This window comes from Schistocerca americana, chromosome X (assembly GCF_021461395.2).
Source record: "Schistocerca americana isolate TAMUIC-IGC-003095 chromosome X, iqSchAmer2.1, whole genome shotgun sequence".
Taxonomy (NCBI): Eukaryota; Metazoa; Arthropoda; class Insecta; order Orthoptera; family Acrididae; genus Schistocerca; species Schistocerca americana.
Window position 1 is genome coordinate 652049135 of NC_060130.1, and position 12558 is coordinate 652061692.

The window sequence follows — 12558 nt, forward strand, 5'->3', positions numbered from 1 at the left end:
CATTCGTGGCACCCACCTGGATGACACTTTTCGCATTTTCAGGTCGTCATGCAGGATTGTGTGCACAGAACCCACAGAAATGCCAACTCTGGAGGCGATCTGTTCAACAGTCATTCGGCGATCCCCCAAAACAATTCTTTCCACTTTCTCGATCATGTCGTCAGACCGGCTTGTGCGAGCCCGAGGTTGTTTCGGTTTGTTGTCACACGATGTTCTGCCTTCATTAAACTGTCGCACCCACGAACGCACTTTCGACACATCCATAACTCCATCACCACATGTCTCCTTCAACTGTCGATGAATTTCAATTGGTTTGACACCACGCAAATTCAGAAAACGAATGATTGCACGCTGTTCAAGTAAGGAAAAGTCGCCATTTCAAGTATTTAAAACAGTTCTCATTCTTGCCGCTGGTGGTAAAATTCCATCTGCCGTACGGTGCTGCCATCTCTGGGACGTATTGACAATGAATGCGGCCTCATTTTAAAACAATGCGCATGTTTCTATCTCTTTCCAGTCCGGAGAAAAAAAATCGGAGGCCTTAGAACTTGAATGCACCTCGTAATAGCAGTAATGGGAAACCTACCCAAGTGCATTGTTGTTCTATGTCAGTGTGGAAATAGGAGATTTCTGTTGGTCAAATGTTGACTCTTGTCTAGAGGGTAGACGAGAGAGCACATCTGTGTTCGCATGTTGCGCGGTAGGCTTGTACTTAATGTTGTAATTGTAAGAACTAAGGAAAAGAACCAAATGCTGTAACCTTTGAGCTGTCTACTCTGGAAGCCAAGAGTGTGACCTGATAACCTGAAGGGTTTTACCAACAGTTTGTGTTCAGTAGTTGGGGTAAACTTAGTCCCAAAGAGGTACACATGGAATTTCTTAACGGTACAGGTGATCGGATCGATAAAGCCTCTTTCTCAATCTGTGAGTAGTTTCTCTGAGCGGGCATGGGTGTCTTTGGTTGCTCAGAACCATCATCGTTATGGTGCACCAGCACTGCACCAATCACATAGAGGGAAACGTCAGTGGCCAAAACAAGGTAACATGATGGAGAAGAGGGCGTAAGGCAGGGTGCCAAGCGTAATGTGCTTCAGTTGGGTGAAAGCTTGTTCACGAGCAGCTGACCACAGTAGCTTAATGCCCTTCTACGTCAGCTGGTTGAGTGGGTGCACAATGTGTGCTGTTTGCAGAAGGATCGTACAATAATAATTAGCTTTACCCAAAAAGCCTGCAGCTCCTGTAGGTTTTGGGGGCATGGAAGAGAGTCAACAGCTGAAACATTGCAGCCAGTGGGTTGAATCCTGTCTTTGTTGACCTAGTGACCTAGGTATACTTCTTGCTCCTGAAAAAATTGGTATTTGTGTAGGTTGCACTTGAGCCCTGCATCACGTAATGTAATAGATAGAGTACAGAGGTTGCACATGTGGTCTTGGCACGTAGCACCCGTAACTATTAGGTCATCTAGGTAAGTGGTACAAGTGGGAATGGATGTGGTTAACTGTGCCAGATGTGGAAGATTGCTGGAGTGGAAGAGATCCCACAAGCCAAAGGATGTATTGATGACCATAATATGTTGCTATTCTTCATCTAATGGGATCTGTAAATAAGCATCAGCAATGTCAATCTTAGAAAAATACTCACCGTCAACAAGCTTTGTGAGGATGTCCTCTGGACAGGGGATGAGGTAGGTTTCGGCATGTGCCTGGGCATTGATTGTTGACCCAAAGTCTGCACAGAGCCAGAGGAAGCCATTTTGTTTCTTAACCACCACCAGGGGTGTGACCTAAGCACCAGTTTTGACAGATTCAATTACTCCCAGCTTTGTGCCGGTGATAAAGTTAGAGCTTAACAGCTTTCCATAGGGAGACCTCAAGCAGACGTACCTGATAGAAATGGGCTACTGCATCTGACAGAGAGATATATGCACCTCAAAGTTTGTGCTGCTCCCCAGACTTGGATTGAACAGGCATGGAAGAGGCACGAAGGTTGTTTAGTTCCTGGAAGGGAACTGTGTCTGAGATGACCTGAACTGCAACTATAACCGAAACAATGAGAAGGCATCCAGGCCAAAAGTGTTGACAGCTGAGTGACTGTTCACAACAAACAGTGTTATCAGCCACGTAACCTTATTGTAGGCTGCTGCTGTTGTGAATTGATCTCTGAGGGGAATTGAGCTGTCACCATATGCAACCAATTGGGGGGGGGGGGGGGGGAGGGGGGCAAGGCTAACACTGGGACACTGGGTAACCTTGATGAGTGTTGGGAAGTTCACCAGGAAAATCGTCACTCCTGTGTCTGCTTGGAAATGAATGTCTTGACGCACAATCGTGAGAGCAGTAAACAACTGGGTGGTGGGAGGATTGCCCTGGGGAACAATGGCCTGGAGTTCATGCACCGTCCCTTGATGCGAGTGCAAAGTGGAGTTGAGTTCAACTGTCTCGATGCTTGACGGCAGACAGTTCAGAGATGCCCGTTCTTTCCACAGTGGGTGCAATGTGCCCAGTGATCTGGACAGTCTACACATTGATGCATCGTGAAACAGTTGGTATAAGGTGGGACACTGCTGCTTATGCTGACACAGTGTGACTGGCTGCTCAGAGGCCAGTGAATGTCTGAAAGTGACAATCACAACAATGCCACCAGGAAAAGAATGTATGAGAATTTCGACCTCTTGGTGGCAGTTGAACCGCTGCCACTTGGGGACGAGTCATAAAGTGTTCATTTGCCACCTGCATAATCTCAAAGGATTGTGTGATTTTCAAAATATCATTGAAGGAAAAATTGTCCAGCGTGAGGGCAGCTATGTGTACTTCCAGATCTTGGGCCAATTGAACCACAATGTCTCGAATCAGGGAGTCTGCATAAGAAGTTGTGCAATAGAGGTTTGCACAAGTAACTCAATCCCTGCAAATCCATCACACATGAGTGGAATAACTGATCCGGTTGCTTACAATATTGATGGAACTCAAGGTGTGACGCAGCCACATGGAAACATTGTGAATAATAGTGAGACGAGACAGCAATGAACGCATTTCCTCAACTGTGAGTGCAACCAGATTTGAGAGGGAAGCCAACTTCTTTAGTAAGCAAATTGTCTGCGGGGAAGCCCAAGAAAAGAAAAGCGATCATTGGAGAGCATCATCAGAAACCCGAGAAGTGGTGAAGTGCAACTTCAGCTGCTGCAAATACATGTCCCAATATTCTCTGGTGTTGTTGAACAGTGGAAACAATGGTGGGAAGGACTCCACCTGGGAAGTAACCACAACCTGAATGGGTTGTGAACCCTTAACCTACAAGTGTTCCGATAAAAGCTGAATTTCCTGCTGTAACAAGTCAGTTTGCTGTTGGAATTGGTGCTGCAACTGCTGCTGCAAAAGCAGCTGTCGCTGTTGTTCCACAACTTTGACATCCATAAGACACTGCTAACCTAAAGTCGCTAAAAACACAAAAGACAACAATAGCAATGGATGAACAAGAACATGACAGAGTGACAAGTCTGGGGTGTAAACCAAATCTAGAGCCTAGACATAATAATATCGAGAACCAAGAAATGGTGAAGACGAGGAACAGTATGAGAGTGCAGTCGGAATATGACGGAGGTCCGGGCCCATATGGTTCTAGCTTTGTAGAGTGGTCACTTGTTTCGATAGCCTGGCCCTTGGGGCGGGGCTTGCACTTAATGCTGAGATAACAACAGTAGTGCTCGTAAATATTAGGAGTGCTACCTAGCATCATACAGCGGCTTGCAGAGAAAATATATATAGATATAAGTGTCATTTGGTCTGTACAGTGCTCCAGCCCCCTTTGAATGATGATGGACAATCTGTTTCAACCATCTAAACTGTGTTTGCTTCCTAGATGACAATGATGTTTTCTTGAAGTCGTTTGAAGAGTATCTGAATTGTTTGACTACTATGTGGAAATGTGTGCATGACACAGTTCTTAGCCTGAATTTGAGAAAGTGCTTTTTTGTCACCTAAGAAATAGAAATCTTTGGATACATAGCAAACAGAAACAGAGTTTGTCCGGACCAGGAAAAAGTAATAGCGCTAAAAAATTTTCCAATTCCTTGGTATATTTGTGATGTGAGAAGCTTCCTCAGAATGTACTCCCACTTCAGACGCTTCATAAAGGATTTCAGCTGCAAGGCATAGCCACTACAAGAACAGCCGCAGGGAGACAATAAATTTTCTTGAAGTGACAAGCAACAGAATTGTTTTTGTATCCTTAAAGAGTCATTGACATCTTGACCAATTGTTGTACTTTCTAATGGGCATGCCAAGACAGCCATACACACTGATGTTAGTAGTTATACGATAGGTGCAATTCTAGTTCAATCCAGGAATGCAGTAATAAAGGAGTGATGACTCACACATTGAGAGTAGTCTCAGAGTCTGAGAAGAATTCCTCCACAAATGTATTGGGCAGACCATTCATTGTTATGACTGACCACCCTTTTTTATGCTGGCAAACCTAAGGATCCACCAGGATGATTAGCAAGGTAGTTACAGAAGCTTTAGCCACATCACAGTAGTACACAGAAATGAACCCAAACTCACGGATACTGTCTGCTTTTTGTGGAATCCATCCATTGTGGGAACAGTTCAGCACTGGTGTTATCCTAGTCATTCCTGCACTAACAAATGTTGCATCCAAACAGCGGGAAGATCCATATTTACTGAAGACACCATAGAGAAGAGTGAAGGTATCAAAGTAGAATTCAGACCAATAGATGGCACATTGTATAAAAGTAATTATGTCCCAGTGGGACATTAGTGGTTGCTCATCATCCCAGCTCATTTACAGGCACCCATACTGAAAGATTTTCACTGTGGTCCAATATCAGCTCATCTGGGATATATGAATATTCTTGATAGAATCAGAAGAAAGTATCATTGACTAGGTTTGTACCGATCTGACAGACATTATGCAAGTCTCTGTCGGGAATCCCAGCATTAAAAATGAGCTGCTTGCAGTTGCTCCATTTCACTGGATTGGATTTGACTACTTGGGGAGGTTTCCCAAGTCGACAAATGGGATAAAGGAATAGTAGTGTGCACTGAGTATCTAATCTGCTATGCTGTCACCAAGGCTGTATTACCTACCAAAACTCCAGATGTTGCTAGGTTTCTTGTTGAAGACATAATTTAGAAAGCACCATTTATAGAGGTCTCTGATCGTGGAAAACTTACAATCAATACTGGTGTCAGAAGGCACATAACTATATCTACAGGATGCCAGCTGCCCATCAACTGAAAATTAATGGCATCACTGATCATTTTAATATGATGTTGGCAATTACGCTTTTGATCTATGTTAACATCGGACAGAGATACTGCGATAGGATACTGCTTGTCATGGTATTCACAGCAAAAAACTACTGGTTTCACACTGCATTTCATGATTCACAGTCTAAAGGCTGAAACAAAAATGGATACTTTGTTTCCATTTCCGTCTTAAAATGCTCAGGATGATCACATCAAACAGCTTATCATCAGAACTGAAGAAACAAGGCACTTGGCTGTAATGCGAATCTGGATACTGAGGATAAGGACCATGAGTGGCGCAATGCAAAACACCGACTTGTAAGTGAAAATCCAGGTGACATAGTGTGATTGTTACACCTGTACAGAAGGTTGAGGTACTAGAAAAATGTTTAAGCACTACAGTATCCTGCACTGAAAAGTACGTCACTTATCAGACATGATCTGTTACGCTGAGGATGGCGATCCTACACCAAGGAGACAACAGAACAAAAACGGCTTCCATGTCCTCAGCATGAAACTGTATCATAGTCCTGAGGCAAAAATCAACTACTAGGGGTTCCAATACAAGGAACATGAAGACCTGCCTAACGATAATGGTGCTTTGATGGCAATAATTCAATTTGAAAATCGCAGAAATCGTGAAAATGTGACAACACAATGATAACATGAGGATCCATCAGTGCTACCCCACGAAGTGCTGCTGAGTAGATCTTAATCCTGGAAGTTATAGTCAACAACAGCAGATAGCTGTCTTGCAAGGAAGGGGAGCAGTGCTGCATGCCTTTCTTCGTATACCATGGTGTGGCAGTTACAGCCATTGAATGGCATTATGTAGGTGACCAGTCTGATTCTCGTCTCTTGAAATCATTTATCATTTAATGTTCATGATTTATGAAAGGTTTCAGGTATTAATTGTTCGTGGAATATTGGACTTTACTGCTACTGTGAGTACTGTGGATGTAGATATAGGAGCACTCTCCACTGAGACAAGTAGTGTGGCTCCATCTATTCTTGTGTGTGCTCAATAAACGTGCTTTCAATGTGAACTGTTAGTTCTTTTTGGCAACCCTGCTCTTTTAACTAGTACTGGGTGACTGATTCTACGTGACAGTATTGAATACATCAATAATGAAATTTCAACACAAATGAAACAGGGAATAGAATACACCATCTGACTGAAAGTATCCAGAAACCCCTGTGTAATGCAAAATTGGCCATTAGATGTCATGAGAGGTAGACCCAATAGTAAAATAGGAGACAGCAAGTACTGTGTTGTCAGTACAGCAGCAGTACCGGCAGAATGGGTCAGTCAGGAGAGCTTAGTGATTTTGAACATGGAGTAGTCGTACATTTACAATAAGTGTGCTAATATTATTGGAGTCTAATCTGATGTTGGGCTAATTCAGTTTAGGGGTGGCTATTACATGCTGCCAGTGTGTGGAATGCTTGTAAATAAATCAGCTACCCACATTTATCTGCAGTTCAAGCTTACCTCAAAATTTGTATCTAATATCTCTCTTACAGTTGAAAGAAAAAAAAGATACTATTTCTTTTCATAATTATCACTAAGTTAGTAACCATGTAAAGAAAGGATGGCGTAGAGAACACTAGATAAAGTTTAATCTCTGTTACAGCAGCAAACTTCACTCTCTAGTAAGGGATCTGCATAGGTAACTGAGATAGGGGACCTATGAAATGCAGTCAATTGGGTTAACGATTATCTGGCATGCTGGTTTAGTCTATCATAAAGATTCATTTTTTGTGGATGGCAAATCCATTAGATATCTTATTTCATTGTTGCAATTTAAATGGTGTAAATAAGGTATTGTTATCTTTGTTTCTTGTAGAGTTAAATTTGACCACAGTGTTTCTTTTCTCTTTTTCCCAGGTACTTGAATCAGCAACACATCAGGAAACAAAAACTGTCAGAAGCTGAAATAATATATGGTAATCTTAGTGCTGCACTGCAAGAGCAGATGGAAGTTGGAGAACTAGGTATCAAGTAGTTTCCTGTGCATCATTAATTTTCCATATCTGTTAAACTGGAACACCTGGTGGTCGTATAATAATAATAATAATAATAATAATAATAATAATAATAAGGTGGTGGTGTATGACTGGATTTTTTTTACAACAGCTCATTTCATCATCTGTACCATTTCTTCTGGTATCTGCGTTTTTTAGGTTCTCATGAATTGCTCCAAATGCACATTGAGTACTTTCATGGCAAGGCTGTAATTTGTATGTAATCCCATTCTTGCAGAAATTGAACCAGAATTCCAAAAAAAAAGTAGAAAGAATCCTAATGAGTGCTGTATGTAGTCATAAAGTATAGCACTTTCTCTCTGTGTAGACACCTTTTTCCCCACCATGCTGTTCCACTTACTATTTACCGAAAGAAAGTTGTATATTGTATTATTTCTGCGTTCATTATCTTTATGTTGTTGCGAAGAGTGTCACATAGCACTTGTTTTTCTCATTTAGTTATTTCTGCACTGGTTTTCAGCCCACCAGATTTGTTGAATATAATTTGTGCAAAAGTATTCTACCAGCAATGACTGAACCTTAATTATGAGAGATGATGAATAGACCTAATAAAAGGACTCCTACTTCTCTTAAAGAGTACTTGCTGATTTTACTGGAATGACAAGTAGGGATACTGCGCAATAAATTTAGTTTTGGTGCAGGCAACAAGGGGGCTAAGTCCACTGTTGTTTTGTCTCCCTGAGTAAATTAAATCAAATCAATATGAGATGATGATGATGATGATGATTATAAAAATGAAAATAATAAATTTAATAACATTTGTTGTGTATTAACACGCACATTCTCGAGTGTTCGTAACAGCATCATATGGACTGTTTTTGGCCTCAGATCATAAAACAGATGCTATAGTTCAGTTCCACCACTGCAGAAACCACAATTTCAAATGTGATTTGACAATTTTGTTTCCACAGTAGTGGGACTGAACCATGACATCTCTTTTATTATCTGAGGATAGCTGGTGATGGCTAAAACCACTCATTTAACTTTCAAATCAATGTGATTGTGTTGCACAATAAATTAGCTTGCAAACAATTGCTGTGCATCTCCAGTCTGATCTCATTCTGAGATATTGTTCTTTCCAAAACTTAGGTAATGATTTGGTGGGCACCTTTAGGAAAACCATAGCTGATTCTTTTTTTTTATAAAGTGCAATGTATAACATTTAATAATTTTATAGAGACCTATCAGTTATCTTTTATACATAAAATGTTTTCTTCATTATCTTGTCCCAATGCTTGAATTTTGAAAATGTTTCAGGTCTTGAAATTTGGAAAAAGAATATGATACAACCATTAAAGGATAGTTTGGTTAGTCTTCTTTTGGAAGGCATACATCAAGACCGTCTAGGAGAAGGTAATCCAAATTCAACAGATATCATAAGGGGCGTGATACAGTCTTTTGTCAGTGTTGAAGAATTCAAGATGAAAGGAAACCTATGTGTGAGTAAACAAAGTTAGCACAGACTTAGAATTTTCCGATCTCTCTTTCCAACATACTGTCAAACAATGGAAAGTCCAGGTTAGAATATGAACAGTTATGAAAGGAATAGACTGCTACTCACTGAAAAAATGACACTTTGAGCTGCAACCAGGTACAATGATAGGACTGTTACACACTCAGCTTTTGGCCGAAGCCTTCTTCAGAAAAGAAAGGAAAATGCACACATTCACACAAGAAGGCACACCTCCCACACACACATGACTGCTATCTCCAGCTGTTCTGACCAGACTGCTTTGGCAGTGTGCCTGCTTGTGTGTGTGTGTGTGTGTGTGTGTGTGTGTGTGTGTGTGTGTGTGTTTTCCCTTTCTTTTCTGAAGGAGGCTTTGGCCAAAAGCTCAGTGCGTAACAGTCCTTACATTGTCCCTGTCTGCAAATTGACATGTCAACGCACTATCAGATACTTACCAGAAAGCTAATTTCTTGTTACAGATGATGATGGTGATGAATAGTTACATATTTTGGTAGTGGTGTTGGGGTTTTCCCATTTTTGCATGCATTAAGGCCCCATTGCTAATTTCAGAAATGGGGTTCATTTTAATAACCTTTTATAAATTAACTGAACTACATAATAGCTGTTATTTCCCAACAGTAATTTCATGTGTTGTTTCAATGAACATTGTTACATAATTATTGAGTATTGTAGTGTTTTTATAATTATATTTGAATAACCCATTTGATACACTATAGTTAGTTATGCAGCTTGCTGGATTTAGTCTAGCTCAATGGAATGAGCCATGCAGTTCATCACTGACCTGCCTGATATAATTCTGAATGGAGTTTGCAGGGCCAGAACCTTAAAGTCTTGTGGCTGGCAAGCCACTCACTGCTTTTATGTGACTCACTGCATTGTGCACTAAGGTACTCAGCACTCCAGCTTGTTGGGTGTATTGTGATCTTTGAGCAATATTTCTGCTCTCCATTAAAGTCATGCATTTTCTTTTTTATTATAAAGATGTGCATTCTTGTTATAAGAATTACATTGTGGAATGACTTTGGAGGTTAAAGCAGTTTGTGATGTCTGGAAAATTTCTTTCTATCAATTATTCTAGCACTTGTTTGGTTTTGTTACTTTGAGACTGTACATTTACAGAAGAAATAACTAAACTCTACAAATTTCCACAGTTAAAAAAGTACACATTTAGTCATTAAGAAGTATGTCTGTTGCTAATTATCAAACTCATATGATGTGCAGCATGAGTAACACTAGCACTGCTATAAAGCATACTCATTTCTTTTTTTGAAGTGTTTAGTATGTAGGTTTATAAATACAGTTTATATATTATACTCTGTGTAAACATTTGTTAAAATGAGTGCCATGTGGGATGAGACACTATTTCCACTGATAGTATTATTTTCATATGTTTTGAAGCAAGTATTCTTGCAATTATAAATGTCACACCTGTAGGAAACTTGCTTCCTTCACTTATTTGGTCAGTTTTGATGTAGATATACCAAGTGTTCTGTCATGAACATTGTGAGGAAAGTAATGGACAGCAAGTGAAAGAAGCCCATGAACCCTTGCAGCTCTGCCTCGTCTATTTTCAATGGCTGACTTGTCTTAAAAATTTGAGACTGCCGATGGAAGGCAGTTCTAAATGGCAAGACATGTCTTAAATAGCCTTGCTCCAAATTGAGATGAGGAGAGGAAGGGGTGAGGATATGACATGGTTTGGTCCCCCCACGCCTGCCCAGTACCCTCATTTTCATTTTCCTAGCAATTTATAACAATGTCTTTTTTCCAATATAAGTTTTGATAGGGGTTTCTACAATGGTTGCCATTTTTAACACCAGATATACCCTAGACCATACTGACAGGAACCTAGTGTGTGTCATACTTTTATGCATTCATGTTGCTTCAGCAGTGTTGTGCCTGTTCTCTAATAAATTGTTTACATGATTCCTGTCTGCTAGGAGTATGGAGACTCATCCAATGTGATGAGAAAATGGCCTGAAATAGATAGTCAAAGATATTTGTATGCTGAGATGTTGCCCATTTATCAAGTGATAGTATTAAATGTATTAGGTACCACTGAGGCCTTTGACTATGCTACCCGTATGTATATTGAACAGCAATGTCTAATGGTCAATTTAAACAGTGTTTATGATCTGTAAACTGCAGGGAAAAAGTCTATATTCAAAACAAAACGTCACCTAAAAGAATAGCATGTGGAGAGCTCTTCTCCACTTCACGTGTTAGCCATTTTTTGAGGCTGCACTTACAGGACCAAGGAGGCAGGACTTTGTATGAATTACAACATTTCTTCATATTTTGTGGTGTCACATTCCAGTTGTCTCAAAGAATGGTATGAAACAGTATTGCCTTCCACAGTTAGATTAAGTTCATTGCTAGTGATTTGAAGTTTGTCTCTAAGAGTACTAAAAGTGTTTTGTGCTACAAAGTACCCTAACAAGATAAAACTTTCTACATCATTTTCCTTTGCATTATGCTCAGAAATACTTTTCACTATTGAATCAACCCTTGTTTAAACAGATGTCTGTATTGAACAATGGAAACTCCAGGATAAAATACAAAAATATTATGAAAAGTATCAGTTGCGCGCGCGCACGCACACACACACACACACACACACACACACACACACACACACACACAAGAGCCACATTATCCCAGCAGACTCCATTGTAACAGCACTTCAGTAACCCACCCACCCCCACCGTAGTTCTTACATTGAAGCCAACCCTGCCTCCTCCTCCTCCTCCTCCTCCTCCTCCTCCTCCTCCTCCTCCTCTTCTTCATGGAAGCTTCTGTCCTAATCTCCCCATCTCCCCAACACAACTAGACTTACAAAAGAATTGTGTAGTGTTTTGCGTTGTTTTATTGTCATTGAACATTACAGTCAGTAACACTCACTATGCACTTATGTGAATGTCTTCCATTTTTGACAAAACTTGCATGCAGAAAATGCATATTTTCCTTGCTTGGGTGAAAACGTTAATTGTATGTGCAGAACGGAACAGAAAAAGGCAGAGTGTGGACATTTAGTAGGATCAGTCGTTGATTCCTAATGATGTAAGGAAATTCTGTAGTATGACCTCTATCTGTGACTACTGTAGAACTGGCAGTGTTGAGATTGAGAGTAGAGCAACATGATCCTATGTACATTTTGTTTTTGTATTTCAACAAAGTTTATGATTAAGTTTTTAGTCTGTAATTTTTTTTATTTCAGTTATATGAAGAAATATTTGAGACACCTTTCCTTGCTGCTAGTGGGGAGTACTATAAACTTGAAGCTAGCAGACTACTGCAGACATGTGATGTTTCATTGTACATGGAGAGAGTCACCCTTCAGTTGAAGGAAGAAACACTTAGAAGCCAAAAATTCTTGCACTGCAGGTATTCTCAAAAAACATTTTTGTATATTTCTGCCATGTACAGTGAGAATAATAATTTAATATAGAAAATATCTGAGCACTGTAGAGGAATTTGTATGTTTCTGCCCACAGTGTGCTAAGAAAAATTGTTAGCTTTGTGTGAATTTGATTTATTTGTATGTTTGTTTATATATACACTGAGATGACATAAGTCATGGGATAGCAATACACACATATACTGAAGTGCCAAACAAACTAGTATAGGCATGCATATTCAGATATAGAGATATGTAAACAGCCAGAACATGGCACTGAAGTTAGCATCAAGTGTCTGGCACAATTGTTAGATCGGTTACTGCTGCTACAATGGCAGGTTATGAAGGTTTAAGTGATTTTGAACGCGGTGTTATAG

The 12558-nt window shown here is 40.1% G+C and overlaps 1 protein-coding gene across 2 annotated transcripts in view; it reads left to right on the top strand.

Moving 5' to 3' along the window:
• Positions 1-12558, top strand: part of LOC124554917 (cullin-2) — a 188252-nt gene that overhangs the window by 30026 nt on the left and 145668 nt on the right. For both annotated transcript variants that reach the window (XM_047128607.1, XM_047128606.1), the window contains exons 4-6: positions 7156-7262; positions 8571-8752; positions 12002-12168. In XM_047128607.1, coding sequence (XP_046984563.1) covers positions 7156-7262; positions 8571-8752; positions 12002-12168 — 456 coding nt within the window. The remainder of the gene's footprint in view (positions 1-7155; positions 7263-8570; positions 8753-12001; positions 12169-12558) is intronic.